This window comes from Rosa chinensis, chromosome 6 (assembly GCF_002994745.2).
Source record: "Rosa chinensis cultivar Old Blush chromosome 6, RchiOBHm-V2, whole genome shotgun sequence".
In the NCBI taxonomy this organism is placed as follows: Eukaryota; Viridiplantae; Streptophyta; class Magnoliopsida; order Rosales; family Rosaceae; genus Rosa; species Rosa chinensis.
The window spans coordinates 16,598,484-16,616,604 of record NC_037093.1 but is presented as its reverse complement, the minus strand read 5'-3'; the positions used below and the strand labels follow the sequence as shown (position 1 = coordinate 16,616,604).

Sequence of the window (18,121 nt, the reverse complement as noted above, 5' to 3'; positions counted from 1 at the left end):
AGGATAGGATATGAATTTGATGTTCGAAATCGTGATAATTGCATATCGATATTGTTATGTTGAGTTGACTTAAGCATGTGTTTCTTCTTTGTTGTTTGAATTTACTCACACGAACTTTCATAAGCTTACCGGATTTCATAAGCTTAACAATTTTACCACTAAATCAAGAGATAGTCGTTGGCAATCAGGCAATTGCATCTACCTCTCAACCAAACCAATAATTGCATTGGCAAAATATCTCCCACTCATTCGGCGGTGACTTGACTGATCCAGTTCTCTTCCCGGAAGAGTCTTCCATTGCCTTTTCTTCTTTTCTTGGTAGTTTCGCTTCATCTTACAGGAAAAACTGTGATCAGTGCACCTACTGAGAGCCTCGTCCTCTTCTGCCCCTTCTTCATTTCACCAGCAGTCAAACAACAACCGTTCCTGCTTTTTCCACCCGTTCATACTTCATACACATACAATCTGTTTCTGCTTTTTCCACTTTACCTTTTCTTGGTAGTTTCGTTTCATCTTACACGCCTTTGACTTCACACTGACGTTGATCGAAGCTCCCAGGAAACTGTGATCAAGCAGTGTACCTATTTTTGAGCTGTGCTCCTTTTCAGTTCTTCTTCCTCTTCCGCTCCTTCTTCATTCCATCAGCGAGGTGAGCGTGAAATCAAACAAAAAGCTAGATTCAATGGCCATCCAATTGAGTGCTTCTTCCTCATTCTCTTCTGTCCCTTTTTCCGCCCGTTCATGCACATACGATGTGTTTCTGAGTTTCAGAGGCGAGGATACGCGCTACAATTTTACAGGTCATTTGCACAGAAATTTGGTTCAAAGGGGGATCAACACTTTCATAGATGATGATGATCTTCCAAGAGGAGAGGAAATATCAGAAGCACTTCTCCGAGCCATTGAAGGATCAAAGCTCTCTCTCATTGTGTTCTCTGAAAACTACGCATCCTCAAAGTGGTGTTTGGATGAACTGGTTCATATCCTTGGATGTAGAAGATCAAAGAAACAAATGGTTTGGCCAATCTTTTACAAAGTGGATCCCTCGGACGTAAGACACCAAAGAGGCACATTTAGTAAGGCACTTGCAGAGCATGAGCACCGATTCGAAGATGACAAGAACAAGGTGTTAAGATGGAGAGAAGCTCTTTCAGAAGCAGCAAATTTATCTGGGTGGCATTTCCCGGGCGGGTACATCATGCACTTAATCTTACTTATAGCAATTTGTCTGTTTTTTTAGTGGTGTGTGATTATTATACAATACTATGCTTTTTTTTCGAAGTAGCTAGCAAGGTTTTATTTTTATTAAATGTTTCATTTGATTTTAACATGACAGGCATGAATATGAATCTAAATTTATTGATAGAATCATTAAAGAGATTTCTGCACAAGTAATAAAACATACCCCTTTGAATGTGGCAAAGTTTCCAGTCGGGATAGAATCTCGTGTACAAGACATGCTTGAACTCTTAGATGTTGGGGGAAGTGATATACTCATGGTAGGGATATGGGGAAGTGGTGGAATAGGGAAGACAACAATTGCTAAAGCTGTTTACAATACAATTGTCCATGAGTTTGAAGATAGTTGCTTTTTGGCAAATGTTAGAGAACGTTCCGTGCCACATGAAGGTCTAGTCAACCTACAAAACATTATTCTTTCAAAGATTCTAGGGGGCAAAGAACTGAAAGTAATCAATGTTGATGAAGGAATCAATTTGTTGCGTGAAAGGTTGAGAAATAGAAGGATTCTGTTAATTCTTGATGATGTGAATAAATCGGACCAGTTAGACGCATTAGCCGGAGCACCTGATTGGTTTGGTTGTGGCAGCAGAATTATCATAACAACAAGAGATAAGCGTTTGTTGACTGTTCACAAAGTCATTCCTATATACAAAGCCAGGGAACTAGATCATGACAAAGGTTGTGAGCTCTTCAGTTCAAATGCCTTTGAGAATAAGAGAAATTTAGATGACAATGAGAAGCTCTTAGTTAGTACTATTGTTGAATATGTTCAGGGCCTTCCGTTAGCCCTGATAATTTTGGGTTCACATCTATGTGGTAGACCTATAGATGACTGGCAATCTATGTTAAATGTTTATAAAAGAAATCTTCCCAGAGACATTCGAGATATTCTTAAAGTCAGTTATGATGGACTGGAAGAAATAGTGAAAGAAGTTTTCCTTGACATTGCTTGTTTCTTCAAAGATCGGAGTACAAATGATGTGATACAGATACTAGAAGGTTGTGACCGCAACAACCCCAAGCTTAGTATTGAAGTTCTTCAAGAAAAGGCGCTCATAAATGTTGATGGATGTCATATTTGCATGCATGATTTGCTAGAAGAGATGGGGAAAGATATAGTTCGGCAAGAGTCTACAAAACTAGGTAAGCGAAGCAGATTGTGGCATCACAAGGATGTGAAGGAGGTTCTAACAGAAAACACGGTAAGTAGTTCCCATATGTCCAAATACACACACACACACACACACGAGTCAAGTCAGGTGATTCTCTATGTGTGTAGTTTGTTCCAATTCGACAACTAATATCCGGGTAATATGTATTATATGATTTTTTGTTGAATTCTTAAAGAAAGAATAAAACTCAAAATACTTGCATTTTATTATATAAGTACTCATTTTGCTAATACAATTGCCTTTTTCATACTAGGGAACAAGTAATATTGAAGGTATAATGATAAAGATGCCTACAACAGATGAGATACGCTTGAGTCTTGAATGCTTCAAAGAGATGAGAAATCTTAAAATTTTTATAAACGTCAATGGACGGCTTTGTGGAAATGTTGATTATTATCCGAATCAGTTGCGGTTACTTGATTGGCGTGACTGTCCGCTACAATATTTGCCCTCCGATTTTAATATGAAGAATCTGGTTCAACTTAATATGCCTTGCAGCCGCATCTCACGTTTCGGAGATGGATTCAAGGTAATTATAAATTTTCAGGAGTTTACTTTATTAAAATCTTTACATCTTACCAATTTTCCATTTGATTTCTTCTTTTTCTTTGGTATGACAGAGTATGGAAAATCTGAAATCCTTAAATTTGAGTGGATGTAAATTCCTAGCACAAAGCCCAGACCTGTCTGGAAGCCCAAACTTAGAGTTCCTGGATCTAAGCTATTGTAAAAGTTTAAAGAAGGTTCACCCTTCGGTTGGATCCCTCAAAAAGCTTGTTGACCTGAATCTTTCCTATTGCTCTAACCTTGTAAGGCTACCAGGAGAAGTCAACTGGAGATCCCTGCGATCCATTAATCTCGACTACTGCACAAGGCTGGAGAGTTTCCCTGAAATTGAGGGAGAGATGAAATACATGACATCCTTGAGTCTAGACCACACTGGCATTAAAGCATTGCCTTCATCCATTGGATATCTAATTAACCTTGATATGTTGGTGTTACATAATTGTGGAAACCTCACAGATCTACCTTGCGGCATTTATAAATTGCAGAAGTTATGGTGGGTTTCATTCTCCGATTGCCCAAAACTCGTAAGATTCCCAAATAAGGTGGAGTCAGAAGTGCTTCCAACTTACTCAAAGGTTTCACATGACAACCGTGACTCTTTATCGAAAAGACAGAGAAGGAGTGAAGGCAGTTCATTGGAGCCAGAGCCAGACACTGAATTCAATTCGGCGCTTCCTTGGCTACATCAATTCCATGCGATTGGATGCAATTTGTCTAATATTGATTTCCTCGCGTCCCTTGATTGTGCATCCACTTTAATTGAACTTGATTTATCAGGAAGCACCATTGTTATTCTTCCCGAATGCATCAACAAATTTGTCGACTTGTGGGAACTCAAATTGATCGGCTGCAAGAGGCTCGTAGAAATTCCAGAACTTCCACCAAGGATTCGCCTGTTGAATGTGAGGGATTGCGTATCATTGGAAAGAATTTCAAAGTTGTCAAACATTTTGGAGCGTAAAGAATCACAAATGATTGAGAAGATGGTCTTGACTAATTGCTGGAGACTCTGTCAAAATTTGGTTGAGATGGCAAACAAGGATGATGATGATGAAGTGCACGCTGATCTCTTCTCTCGACTCCTATCTTCTCAGCAATCCAAATTCACAATTACATTTCCAGTTCCAAGAAGCGAGGTTCCAAAGTGGTTCAGCTGTCAAATGGATTTCACGGGGCATCAACGGTTTGAATTTTATATCGAAACACTTGCAAATTTCAAATGGGACAACGCAGGATTGGCTCTCTGTGTTGCTATTGATCAAAAACTGCAAGATCCTTGGACTCTTTTTCAGGTCTATATTCACATCAATGAAGTACTTGTTTCAACTCTCGACTTTGAATGTGTTGATTCAGGAGAGTGGGATCATGTGTGGCTGCACTATGTTCCCTTCCTTGAAATGTGGCGATTTGGTTATATGCGTCCGTTGCCCCCTTTTACGTGTCGAGTCATTATTTATCAATATAAGGAACCTAATAAGTCTTCCATAAAAAGCTGTGGTGTCCACCTTGTAATGCCACCCAATGAAGACGTTTCTATGAAGCTAATCCGTGCAGAGAACCTCACCAGTGAACTTTCTCATGATGAACTTGAAAAGGTATCGTTTTCTTTTGTGAAAATTCCATCATTTCAGAGACAATATGTGACATTTGCAGCAAAACGGAGGACTGACATCTGAACAACAATGCTATTGCAGGACTTCTGGGACAATTATCGTCCCAAGTAGAGGACTGACTGCAAAGAATTATATACCGATGCACAACTGGAGAATGAAAAGCTGTAATTTTTACTGATGCAGCATAGCATTGTCTGGACCAGTGTTACGAATACAGGTTTACATTTTCAAATTCTCCCTTTCTTTGATATCTTTGGAGTTTCAAAAGTGGTTTGTAATATCAACTCTTTGTTGGCATGTGTGGATAGAGTTGAACAAGTTTCCCTAGCCCGGTTCCATGTAACTAAAAAAATGCAAAATTGCATCAGTGAAAGGAATATTAAATTTGTAATTTAGAAGCTTGATCCAGTTCACTAAATCTACTTCACTAAACTCATCGATGAACTTGTAGACGTTTTCTCTTCCAATAGCCAATCTCAAGGTCTTTCTATTTTCTGAGTTTATAGCATCATTTTCTGTATTTATTTCCTCATTCAACAAGTAAAGAGTTTAGATCATGATTGTTTCAATCTAAGAAGCACCGATACGGGTACGAGTATCCGGATACGATGCGATCGGATACGTGGATACGGCAAAACTTAAATGTAATTGGATACGGATACGCGAAGGATACGTCAATTAAATATATATATATATATATATTTATATATATATATAATTAGAAAAAAAAATTATAAAACATAAACAAAGTACTAGTTTATCACAATAAAAAATTATCAATCCAAAGGTCCAAAGGTTCAAATAAAATGTAGTACCGGCGTTACCAGACCCGGCACTAAAACTAATAGGAGGTGTTCCTCCATCACTCATGGTTCCTGAAAAATACACATGTAGTATTTAATTAAACTAATTTGCATTTTGAAACAGGACGACCATAGAGATATAGTGTAAAAAGAAATCTTTAATGGGATATTGACAATTCAATGTATGAGTTGACTGACAAAGTATCATTATCACAATTCAATGTATACATTTCTGATTTCTTTAATGGGATATTGACATATTGTTTAAATTTTTTAACCGACAAACTATCATTAATTCATTATCCTTTTATCATCAAACCATAAAACCAAACAACCCATATATCCTTAATTCCTTACCCTTTAATCATCGAATCCAGCCAACCATCAGACCCTCCTAGTCGGCAAAAAAAAAAAAAGACAAACACCATCAGACCCCGCCCTTACTGAGTACCCCAATCTGATGCTTTCTCCTAGCTTAAAACCATCAGACCCTTACTATCAGAGTATCAGTATAACGATTGAAAATTTGAAACCATCAGACCCTCAAAACGAATCGAAGAATTTCCTTCTACCATCACATAAGCAATCAAGTTCATAAGGGTAAGAAGAAGAGAAGAGAGAACGTACCAGAGCGAGTTTGATTGAAGCTCCAAGCGAATCGAAGTAGATGAGAACTCTGTAGGTGGTAGCTGCGACTTGCGAAGAAGATGAGGAGAGAGGAACGAGTGAACGAGCGAAGCGGCGGTGAGTTAGGTCGATCTGTAGTCTTCTGTTTTTTGTTTTTGTTTTTTTAAGGGTAAAAACCCAAATGTACCCCCGCGTATCCAGTTTATTTACGTAATTACGTATCCACATAGGATATGGACGTATCCAAATCGTATCCAAATCAAGATACACGTATCCGAGCGTATCCGGACGTATCCGAGGCGTATCGTACCCGTATCCCGGATCGATACGGGATACGAAGGCAAAATGCCGTATCCGTGCATCATAGGTTTCAATCAAACACCATGCCAAACATATATTCACAGTGTCTGATTAGAATGATATTTACTTGAAGGCATGATTTAAGATATGGAAATCACGTTTATTCACATGCACTGTCCAATTAATGCAATGTAATTCCAATGATTTTTTTTCTTTCATTTTATCAGTTTCTTGTTGCATTACCACTTACCACTACATTATATTGAACTTGAGAAATATCTGTGTAAAATATGTGCATGCCTTAATTTGTTCCTGCAGGTAAATATAGTTTCCTCTGGTGGAACCATACACTGTTCCAATATGCATACAACTTTGCCAGCTCATCAGTTGAAATTTGCATTTGCATGTTCATTGGCAGTCCTATTCTAAGCTACTGAAAGGTTTAAATAACAGGAGGCTGGGATATGAGAAGAAAGGTCTTCCAAAAGACGAAGCACCACCTTGCCTGCACAAGCTTGACTTTACAAAGGTAGTAATTCTATCCTTCATCATTCCATTATTTGAAGTAGCTGGCCTTTACATTCAAACAATGTGTTGCTTTCTTTTTTGAAGAACACATACTACAAGAAATATAGAAAACTGATAATGTGGTGTCCTAATTGTCGTATTTGTTTACTAATTTGCTTGCCTGCATCTCAAAATATCAATCACAATCTACACAAAATGGATCTGTTGCTTTGCATATTATTTGTCCTTGTGGTCAAGTGTATTTTCAAAGCAACCAGCCTCTTCCAACTTTACCTTAGAAACCAAAAATTTTCCCTTCAGAAAAGCAGGTATTGGAAACTATGAGTAGAGGGAATTGCTTTAATGCTTTGTATGGATTACGATAGAACAAATGCATCTAATATTCACTTATACTCTGCATATGGCCATATCAAAGATGCAGATGCTGTTGGTCATAATATGTCCTTATTGGACCTTTGTACTTGTATTGTAATAATGTGTTACTAGTCCTGAACTATGATCAAATCTAAGACTACTTAATTTCAATCAAAATTTTCAAAGAGAGGAAACTGAGTGATGATGGTGATTAGAGAGTTCTGGAAGTATATTGAAACTCAGATCTCTAGCTACTTAATGAGTTAATGAAATAATGATCTACATTTGTCGAGAATTGAAAGGACAATATATTCGTGTTATTGATCTCTAGCTGTTTATATCTTAATTTCTCTGGTTGGCAGATTTGGGTTGATGGGAACAATTTTGAGTCGTTTCTTGTTGCTGTGGTGGTTTTGGAGGACAGGACAGCCAGCTGAACATCATTTCATCGATGACTGTGGATCACTGTGTCAAAATCTGAGGGCAAAATATGAACTTTGGATGAGGTATTTAGTAAGAAGCAGCTAGTATATTCATAATTGGCTAAATTCCCTGTTGCCAATTTCATGCATGCACTACCGTAATGTTTTCTCATCTAGTCATCTGACATGGAATACATTCCTACAGTTTCGAGAGGATACATGCAAGATTGGCTGTCCCACTGTCCGTGCGGCTACGGAAATTACAGAGTAAATCTCAGCCCTCATCAGCAGTGTAGGGTGCATTCATCCACTGATCTAGAAATTACGCTTCTACCCTCTCTCTTTTTCTTAAACTACAGTCTTGCCGTTCGCCGCAATCTGGGTTTAAGCTAATGTTGCTTTGTCTGAAGTTTAAACCCAGATTAGAAGCAATCGATTAGAGCCGCATATGAACAATGAATTGTTTAGATTGCTTAATCAAAACAGTTTGTGGGTTGCTATTTTGATTTCGGATTCAACTGCTAATATATGCAACATTCGCTTAGGGGGCCTTAGACATGTTGGCGAGAAAGAATAAAAGAATAATGTGTGGCAGAAATTGGTCGTAGCGTAACTGTCTATACTATGAGGACATGAAATACAAGCCTTGTTCTGTAAAGTTTGCACCAAACAATAAGCAATACACTTGGAATCATAACCATCATTCTCCCACTCATACCCACTGACTTCATTCACATATCCTTCTATTTTTCCTGCCCTGCCAAGCAAAACTCCCTACCTCTCTATTCCTCTTACTTGCCAAGAAAGAGTTACACTATTCTGTTCTGGATGACATGGTCTTTCCACCTTAAAATGACTCCCTTTCACCTAACTATGCACTAGTATATATAGTTATATACCCTCCCACTTCTTCACCTCATGCTCAACTTCTCCACCTTAGTACCTAAATCAATCCACAAACACATCAACAGTTAGGACGTCATTCTGCATGAAGCTTGTTAGAACAATTGGTTGCTTTCTATTTGGTGATGTTAGTGGTAACTGATAAGGGGTTCAAACTACATCTTCCAAGTATCTTAATTTTATCAGATTGATTAAAGTTGGGGGTTGTACTGTAACCCTCCACTAGGGGAAATTTATATTTTCATATTGGCAGAAGTTGGATCCCATAGTAGATCAAATTATGCTGAAATCTTTGTGGTTGGCCATCAAATTACAGATTTTCTACCAACTAATTAAACTAAGGGTACTAATACAATTTTGAGTAAATTCATCCTGTGAAAGGTGCTTATTTGCTGATTTATTTTATAGTTTATATTTTTATCAAAGTAACTTTGTTGAAGTATTACCAATACATGGCTAACTTTTATATGGCAGCAAGTTGGCAAATCTGCAGAAGGGCCTAATAAAAGCAAAAGCGGCACCTCTCTTGGACAAGCTTGTTTTTGACAAGGTCAGTTATTATTCCTTCACCTTTCTATTCTTGAAATATCTGGTTTTACATTCGAACAATGCATTACTTCTATCTTATGTGTTACATTCTAACAAACTGTGTTATTTGAGGTAGATAAAACAAGAGCTAGGAGGACAAGTTTGTATAATGTTGTCTGGTGCTGCACCTTTGCCCAGGCATGCGGAGGAATTTATCAGAAGGATATGGTATGGTTGACTGCATAACATAATGAATAGATACATATTATACTTGAATCAGTTAAATCATAGTGAAGATCAAGAAAATTGTACAAGGTTAAGTATTCATGGTATATGTGTTTGACCTATGAGATGTCAGTATGAATGCTTTTTTTGTACTCATTCAAATGACCTCAAGTTTCTAAATCAGCTACCACAAGACATCAGAAGCAGATATATATGAAATGGAGAGAACTACATTTCATCAGTTTGTTAAATTGTGTAGGCCTTACTGAAAGCTGTGGTGGTTGTTTTACGTCCCTTAGCAATGTTTGTCCTATGATTAGAACTGTTGGTGCCCCCCTGACAACTATTGAAGCGCGGCTTGAGTCAGTCCCAGAACTGGGATATGATGCACTTTCTAGTGTGCCATGTGGAGAGATTTTCCTAAGAGGAAAAACCTTGTTTTCTGGTTACCACAAGTGACAAGACTGAAGAGGTCCTTATTGATGGGTGGTACCGTACAGGTAAATGTGTACAATACTAGAAATGAGGTACTTTCTTGGTTGATGCTCAATCTTTTGGTTTCTTTTCAAGAGGGCGCCTTCAAAATTTTTGTTGATGATTCATTTTGAGTGGATGGATCACAGGTGATATAGGAGAATGGCAGCCTAATCGAGCAGTGAAAGTTTCAGACAGGAAAAAGGAAGTATTTAAACTGTCTCAAGGTGAATATGTTGCTGTGGAAAGCGTTGAAAGCAAATACTTGCAATGCCCCCTTGTCACATCGGTATGTCACTAACTTCTGTATTCTACAATAAATTAGTTTGTGTTCGTCTTTGTGCTACATTTGAATTTTGTGGTTGTGTCCTCTACCCTTCTTTCATGTTATCTGAAGTTACGGATGGATATCTTTACATCTTAACTTTCATCTGGTCAGCAGACATGGGTTTATGGGAACGGCTTTGAGTCATTTCTTGTTGCTGTGGTTGTTCCTGGCAGAAAGGCCTTGGAGGACTGGGCAGCTGAGCATCATTTGACTGATGATTACAAATCATTGTGTCAAAACCTGAGAGCAAGAAATTACATTTTGGATGAGCTTAATATTACGGGTCAGAAACAGCCAGTATCTATTGCTGTTCCTAAATTCATGCTATGTTGATTAATTAGTCATCTGACTAAAAAGACATTTAAATTGCAGCTTCGAGGGTTTGAGTTGTTAGAAGCAGCTTCAAAATTTGGTGCAGATGGCAAAGAAGGAACATGATGAGGTGGACTCTAATCTCTTCTCTCGACTCCAATCTTGCTTTTATTGGGAGGAATTTTCTTAGTTGGTAATTTCTTTATACTTTTCTCTCCAAGTACTTGTTGGCAAAGGACTGGTCATTAATTTGCCATGACATAATACCTATGTATTACAATTAGGTGTTTTATTAAAGATTAAAAATCAATCAAACTTCCCTTTTTGTATTGGGGATGTCTCTATCTGTTCTTCACAACCTGTTATTCCCTCATTAAATAGTCAAAAGCTAGGGCTTAAAAAAAAGTATACATGAATATACACATCTAGAATAATTATTGTACAAACCTCAGTCAAGTGGCAACATCACTGATCTATAGCAGTAACAAGAGGATATAAAGGTAAGCTTTCACCACCACTGCATGTACTCATATTAGTCACTGAGCAAGTGAAACGAAAAAAGCATAAAATGAAATCCAATACAGTATCTGGTTTGAAAAGGATATGCGGTTATGTTGGTAAGTTTCTATAGAAGTAGGATAACCCCACATTTGGTCTACATTCCTCAGTGGATGAGTTTGTATAGTTGATCTTTGCACAAACATTTGATTTGTACAAATTAGTTCCTGTTTTGTGTTTTGAAGCCTGTTGATATCTTAACTTTCTCTGGTTGACAGATTTAGGTTTCCGGGAACAACTTTGAGTTGTTTCTTGCTGCTGTGGTGACTTTGGTGGACAGGACAGATAGCTGAACATCACTTGACCGATGACTTTAGATCATTGTGTCAAAACCAGAGGGCAAGATATGAATTTTGGATGAGGTAAATAGTAAGAAACAGCTAGTATCACTACCAGAAAAATGGTCTTTTACCGCCCGCAAAGAGCGCCGTAAAAGACATTTTACGGCACACAAAAATGCGCCGTAAATGGACATGCCGTAAAAGACAAAACTCTTTTACGGCATGTTCTGAAACGTCGTAAAAGACCCTACCAGCACGTCGTAAAAGACATAAAAGAGCGCCGTAAAAGGGTTTTAGAGATTCTTAATTTCAATTTTCAAATACAAAGTGCGCCGTAAATGACCAAATATGTGCGCCGTAATTAATATCAAAAGCATGCCGTAATTGATCTCAAAAGCACGCCGTAAAAGACAACAATGAACGCCGTAAAAAGGTTTTAGAGATTTTTTTATTTCATTTTGAAATAGCAAAGCACGCCGTAATTGATATCAGAAACACGCCGTAAGTGATCTAAAAAACACGCCGTAAATGTGGTTGTAGGATATATTTACAGCATGTAATATTTGCACCCAATTTTTTTTTCCTGTAAATTTTGTGATACCATTTCAAAATCTATATAAATCTATACAATTTATTGAGATGAAAAGAGAGATAACAAACTGCAATATCACATAACAAAATGTAAATTAATATGCCAACAGCAAAAGGAAAACCAAGAATGCACCACGTGCAAAACAAATAAAAGGAAAGAATCGACAACCAGGTCATTTTTCAAGAACTGAAGAACCTTCTCTACATCATAGTCATCCATTGCCCTACCAATTAAAGCATGTCGATTCCTTTGTATCAGAAAGATAGCCACCATTCCAAGAAGGTTGCCAACTACAATGGAACCTATAGGATCGTAAATTCCATTTCCTGTGACATTTACAGCAACCAATGATGCTGCAGCAATAGCAAGACCAGCTACAGCAGCGCCATCCTCAGTCATGACTGCAACAGAGGTAGGATCATGACCACGCCATATATAGTCTCTTAACTAGAAAACGTACCCGCGGGTTGCTGCGGAAAGAACAACTGGTATTCAATGACAAAGTAAATATTAATCTTAATTCATATTTTCATTTCGATATCAGGAGGGATATCAAAGTTGCTTCGTTCTTCTGCTTCTTTCTTATTTTTAGAGTTGTATCATTCTAAGCCTTAATTCTACCGTAAAAATATACCAATCACTTTTTCTTTTAACAAAAATAACATAGGAAAAAAAAAAAAAAAAGGTTTGGGCAATGTAATTCAAGAAACCAGATACAAACAAAATTAAATCAGTCATTCAGAAAAACAGTTCAATAATGTCTACCCTTGGCAGGCACCATTTTGTGGTTCAATCAATTTTGATAACAAAACCATCATCACTTTCTTGTTCATTCAAACCAAAGCTTAAACCGAAATCAGCTTCATTCACATTTTAATTAATTCAACTACAAAAAACTTACTGAAGACCAGAATTTTGGACAATTTTAAAAGAACCCAAATCAAACACATACCAATTGAAATGTTTCTCCCGAAGTCGATCAAAATTCTAGCAGCAAGCTTTTCCGAAACAAACCCAAACCTTGCTCCGAAAGTTCATCAAAATCCGAAATACTACATCAAATCTAGAATTAAAGATGCAAAATTGTATATGAAATATGGCAGATAAACTGTGTAAACGAAATGTTTACAACTTGAATACCATACCTGGAGAACTTTTCTGCAGCAGATTGTTGGGAAATAAAGCTGTTTGCATCGCAAGATTTGTATAGATCCTATGTATGCCCTGTAAATAAAGTGTCCAGCTACAAATAAAGTCTGGACATTAGATATCATGGGCAATTAAATCGTTCTATCCAATAACAGTAATCAACAAATTGACAGAAATAGAGGAAATAGAAATGAAGAGTTAAATAAATGACATATCAGCTAATATTCAAACAGATTTATCAAGTATAGCTTGGAAGAATGAATTAAAAATAAATGATATATCAGCTGATATTCAAACAGATTTATCAAGTATAGCTTGGAAGAATGAATTAAATTCCTGGCTGGCTTGGATCAATTAGTTCTTGGTTGTAATTTTACCTCTGCAGTGTAAACTGTACAAAATCAAGTTCAACTGAAACATGCTTGAAGCAGTAGTATTATTGATGATTCTCTGCTCATGGTTCTTTCTGTTGTCTTTTGTTCTCAGCTGAAGAGATTGAAAAAGTGTTTAGGTTGAATACTTGGATATGATTCATATCAAAGGTAGCATATTTGGTAGTAATCTCAGTTTCCCTCATCACATCGTACCCTTATTCATTCATATTTGGCTCGTCAATCAACCGTAAGTTAGTATATCAGTAAAGTATCGCAATCAAATAAGCAAAAAAAAAAAATTGGAATGATTGCATATAAATGCAATTTTTCGAGAGACTACGTGAGGAAAATGAAAAAATAAAACGAAGAGAAAGATGAAAATGAATTAATTACTGGTGAGTAGAAAGGAGAGAGACAGAGGGGAGAGACGGGTATATATATGGTGGTGTTATGGTGAGTAGCCATTTGGCCCATTTCCGTCGTATTTTAGGCACACGTCGCTCTCCCTCTCCATCATCTCCATTTCTCTGCTCTGCTCTCAGCTCCCAATTCTCGACGCACCCATCCAACAATTCGACTCTTCTCCTCTCATGATCATCTCATCTTCAATTCAGGTGATTCCAATTAATTAACACTATATATCTCTCCCTCACCACATCCTTCTCAATTTCAACCGACTGCTCTGCATTTTAAACCACCCAACTCAATCTCATAATTAATTTTGCATTCAACATATATAATCGCAAAGGGATAACTACCTCATTGAGTATGGTAAGTGTTGTCTCAGGTTTGAGTTCTTTAATTCGAAGACCATCTTTCACCCAAGATCGAAAGCCACCTTGAAGCAAGTAAGGCATCTGTCAATTATTTAAAACACCACCATATTATTAGTATCACTACCTACGAATTCACTGAGCATGTGGTTGAAAATACGGCATAGCTATTTTCATAAGACCAGTCAATTTGTTATCTTGCAGAAAAGAACATAAACTTGCCTTAAGCCCCAGCTTTCTCAAGGATCTTGCAATTGCTTTGGAACGAGTACCATCAGCATCCATAATTATGACCTTGGACCTGTCCTACACAAAGTAGAAAACAAATAAACCTCATTATTCATTACTCAAGCCAGATACTAATCTGGATTTAGTTTCATCAAACACCAAAGAACTCAAAAACTAACACACTCATATAAAGAAAAGTTGCTAGCTTGATACACATTGCTAATTCATTCTACAAAAAGCTCAAGCCTTTAAGACAACAAAACTAACACTTTAATGTTAATCTTCAAATCAGCAACAAATTACTATAATAAACACCAACTGACCTCAATGGTGGCCTCCCCAACAATAGCTTTCCCATCTTTCTTCAATACAAACAGAGTATACTCTCATCCACACCAAGATTAAGCTGCAAAAACCATAACAAACCCAGTAATCAAAATCTCAAATCATTTCCATAAACCAATCTCAATTCCACCAAAAACCCAACTCACATCTTCGCTCACCGACTGCACCACAACTCATTTCCATAAACCAATCTCAATTCCACCACAATCCAAAACACACAAAACAAAGCATCACCAACCAAATCACCTCAACTCAATCAAAAACCCTCCAAGCCCAAAACCCCAATTACCTTATTGTGCATCAAAATGGCGCACCCAGGCTCCAACTGGTCCTTATCGACAAAGGAGAGGACCCCCACATAGTACTCGGGCTCCACCGACGACGAAACAATCGCGTGGTTCTCGTCGATCAGCTCCTCCAGATTGCCGACGCTCATGGGCGAGGCACGTAGATCGTCGACCTTAGATCTGTCCTCCTTGGCCTTCTCCTCCTCAGGCTTCAGCCGCTCCTGGTTCGTCACAAACTTCTCCTCCATAAGCAGGTAATCCTTAATCCGCTCCAGCTTCAGTAGCCGGAGCTTGCACTTGGTCAGCGGCGTCACCGTCGGAAGCCTCGCCGCCGCTTCTGGACCCTTCTGTTTCCGCTGCTTGCGGCCCACTCGGGCTCCGCCGCCGGCTCGAACTTCTTCTCCTTCTTGTCGTTGCCGTTGGGCTTTCGGTTGCCCGGTAGGCCTTGCCAGTTCAAACCGCCTGGAGTTCCCTGACCCATTTTGTTTCCCAAGTTCTAAGAGAGAGAAAGAGTGTTTGCTATGATGGATATATAGAGAGGGAGGACGAGAGAGACAGGCTTTGGGAGAGTTTTTTTTAATTTCTTTTCTCGGCTCAATCCCTTGGTATTTGATAGCAAACTTCAAAAGGAGGGAAATTAGAATTTGAGCTAAAATAATAGCGGGGTTTCGAACTCTTTTTGGCATTTACGACGCGCATGAAAAATGCGCCGTAAAAGAAAAAATTGGAAGGTCTTTTACGGCACACATAGAAGCATGTCGTAAATATAATGTAATTTTTTTTACGGCGCACAATAAAAACACGCCGTAAAAGATCAGAAAATAAGTCTTTTACGGCGCACATAAAATATGCGCCGTAAATGAAATGTAGCATTTACGGCGCACACGAAATGCACGCCGTAAAAGATCAGAAAGAGAAGTTTTTCACAGCGCACAAAAAAAAACGCCGTAAAAGACAATCTTTTACGGCATGCATTCCATGCACGCCGTAATTTGCGCGTCGTAAAAGACAAGTTTTCTAGTAGTGTATGTCGACAATTGTCTGAAGGATGAATTCCCTGTTGCTAATTTCATGCATGCACGTACTATCGTACTCATCTAGTCATCTGACATGGAATACATTTACAGTTTCCAGATTCTGGGGAAAATCACTTTGACATGGAGAGTGATCTCTCAGAACTTTCAAATGAGAGAGTACATGCAAGATTGGCTGTGCACCTGTCCAACTGTCTGTGCGGCTGCTGAAATTACTGAGTCATCAGCTACTACCAAATGTCGTGTGTGGCTGCAGTAACTCCATTTGTTAAAATCTCGTTTATGCATCCCGTCTACTGCTGCCTTCTTAGTAGATGAGTTATTTTTGAGTCTTTATACCAGTGTAGTGGTGTTCCTCAGATGCTGCATGGTGCTTCTAGTAATGCCACGACGATAGGATGTAAACCCTCTGTATATGGAGGTCACGGTCCATGAAGATAGGGACTTCTCATAAAGGTTTGGTGAATATATTGGTCAATAGGCAGTCATGATTATGAAAGATGATGATGATGACCTTGAAAGTGGAAAACCAATTGCATTTACTTCAGAGAATAATCTCCCAAGTTATTTCCTAGTTCCAGCGTTTGTGATCATTAATGTTTTTTGGTGCCTGCTATTTTTGGTGACTCGCATGGCATTCGTAACTAAGGCTTCTTGGGGCTTGTTTTGATGCATGAATTGCTACTTGCTTTACTGATTCGTGCTGCCTTGCTGCTTTGTTTCTTGCTATGCTTGCTGGTTGAAGATTTTCTTTCTCTAATTCAGCTGCATTTTTGTTTATTTTCTGTTTTCGAGGTCGGCAGATTTCCTCTGCCAACTGATTTAGTTTGCGGCGTGGCTCTGTAATTTTATTTAATTTTAATGTTGGGGGAAACGGGGGTCAAGAAAAGAACAAACTATCCGATTTAGTTTGCTGTGTGCCTCTGTAATTTTATTTACTTTTAATGTTGAGGGTGAAGAAAAGAACAAACTATAGACTTATCACTCAAGTCAGAGCGCACTCTGCACTTATTTGCAATAAGATGTGTGGATATTCTTTCAAATGTGTTTATATCTTTGTTTTTGTTTTTGCTTTGCAAATGTAAGTTTGTAGTTCTCTTCAACAGAGATACATTGATCCACTTTTTTACAATACTCCATTTCCCAAACAATCACGTAGAGGGTCCTTTGGAAGAATGCGTGAGAAAATTGTGTTCTTTCTACTGAATCTTCAAAATATGAGTAGAAACTTGAGCATACTTAATTTTCTTTGATGTGTAGAAAGAATGGTCAGAAGCTATATTTCTTACTATCTGAATCATCAAAATATGAGTAGAAACTTGATAGACTTCATTTTCTTTGATGTGTAGAAAGAATTATTACTTCTGAAGATTCAGATAGTAAGAAATATAACTTCTGAAGATTTAGAATTATAACTTCATTTTCATTTTCTTTGGTCAGACTTCATGCTCATATTTTAAAGATTCAGATAGTAAGAAATATAACTTCTGACCATTTTTTGAAAATTTTGAAGAATGCGTGACATAATAAAATTTGAGAAAAATCTAGTATAGAATTCAAAACCCCGAAAGATTAATCTCCACCGGCAAAACTTCGTAAGATGTAAGATACATCATGTATTGTCACCAATTAACTCTACTTGCACAACCCCAACTTTTGCTCCTTTCAAATAATACATGTTACAATTTCGCCATGATAAATGCCCTCGAGTAGGAGGCTTGCTGAATTAACCCAAAAAGAACAAAACTATTGATCTAGAAATGCGCACAATGTCAAAATACAATCCGACCCTCAAAATTAAGAAAATCTCTTAATTACAATCCTTTGCTTCAAGAAAATTGAGATTTCTTGGTTTTGCACTAAAAGGGTTTTCATTTTAAGTTTCGAAGTTTTTTTTTTTTTTTAACGAAACCAAAGCTCTGGTATTTTGATTTGGACACCCGTAGCGTCATGTTTCGCCGAACTCTTCAAATAGGCCCAAATTTTGAAATGGGCTTCTTTTTTGTTTCCTTGTGAGTCATGTTCCTCGATCCATAAAGTTTTCTCAGCTCCAAATTTAATATGAAAACCCTCATCAATGTACCCATTGAAACTCCAAGTCT

The 18,121-nt window shown here is 37.8% G+C and overlaps 2 protein-coding genes and 3 long non-coding RNA genes across 28 annotated transcripts; 4 read left to right on the top strand and 1 right to left on the bottom strand.

The window, feature by feature from the left end:
- Window positions 1-234: 234 nt before the first annotated feature.
- Window positions 235-4,377, top strand: LOC121049963 (disease resistance protein RPV1-like). The gene is made up of 5 exons (XM_040508462.1): window positions 235-1,191; window positions 1,337-2,444; window positions 2,668-2,943; window positions 3,035-4,248; window positions 4,335-4,377. Exons 1-5 carry the CDS (start codon window positions 683-685, stop codon window positions 4,375-4,377), a joined length of 3,150 nt encoding a protein of 1,049 aa, XP_040364396.1. The 5' UTR covers window positions 235-682.
- A 59-nt stretch (window positions 4,378-4,436) lies between these two features.
- On the top strand, window positions 4,437-7,873 carry LOC121049864. Its single transcript, XR_005801481.1, has 4 exons — window positions 4,437-4,576; window positions 4,676-4,811; window positions 7,569-7,712; window positions 7,834-7,873. It is a non-coding gene; the product is annotated as an uncharacterized LOC121049864 (long non-coding RNA).
- Window positions 7,874-8,604: 731 nt separating this feature from the next.
- Window positions 8,605-9,742, top strand: LOC112169822. Its single transcript, XR_005801482.1, has 4 exons — window positions 8,605-8,912; window positions 9,006-9,081; window positions 9,196-9,287; window positions 9,544-9,742. It is a non-coding gene; the product is annotated as an uncharacterized LOC112169822 (long non-coding RNA).
- A 203-nt stretch (window positions 9,743-9,945) lies between these two features.
- On the top strand, window positions 9,946-16,716 carry LOC112169819. Of its 2 annotated transcripts, none has more exons than XR_002924903.2 (5): window positions 9,946-10,047; window positions 10,201-10,369; window positions 10,459-10,591; window positions 11,175-11,318; window positions 16,113-16,716. It is a non-coding gene; the product is annotated as an uncharacterized LOC112169819 (long non-coding RNA). The 2 variants fall into 2 exon arrangements; XR_005801480.1 differs by having other exon boundaries at window positions 10,017-10,047; window positions 10,156-10,369.
- On the bottom strand, window positions 11,878-16,011 carry LOC112169816 (26S proteasome regulatory subunit 4 homolog B). 23 transcript variants are annotated; one of them, XR_005801467.1, is made up of 7 exons: window positions 14,988-16,011; window positions 14,677-14,759; window positions 14,348-14,426; window positions 14,111-14,209; window positions 12,975-13,085; window positions 12,782-12,892; window positions 11,878-12,314 (listed from the first exon to the last, which is right to left on the bottom strand). XR_005801467.1 is itself a non-coding variant. In XM_040508155.1 (6 exons), the coding sequence occupies exons 2-6, from the start codon at window positions 14,709-14,711 to the stop codon at window positions 12,273-12,275; spliced, it is 351 nt and encodes a 116-aa protein (XP_040364089.1). In that variant the 5' UTR covers window positions 14,712-14,759; window positions 14,988-16,011; the 3' UTR covers window positions 11,878-12,272. The 23 variants fall into 23 exon arrangements, 5 of the variants coding, with proteins under 5 accessions (XP_040364089.1, XP_040364086.1, XP_040364087.1 ...); XR_005801466.1 differs by having other exon boundaries at window positions 11,878-12,299; XR_005801465.1 differs by having other exon boundaries at window positions 12,782-12,881.
- Window positions 16,717-18,121: the final 1,405 nt, after the last annotated feature.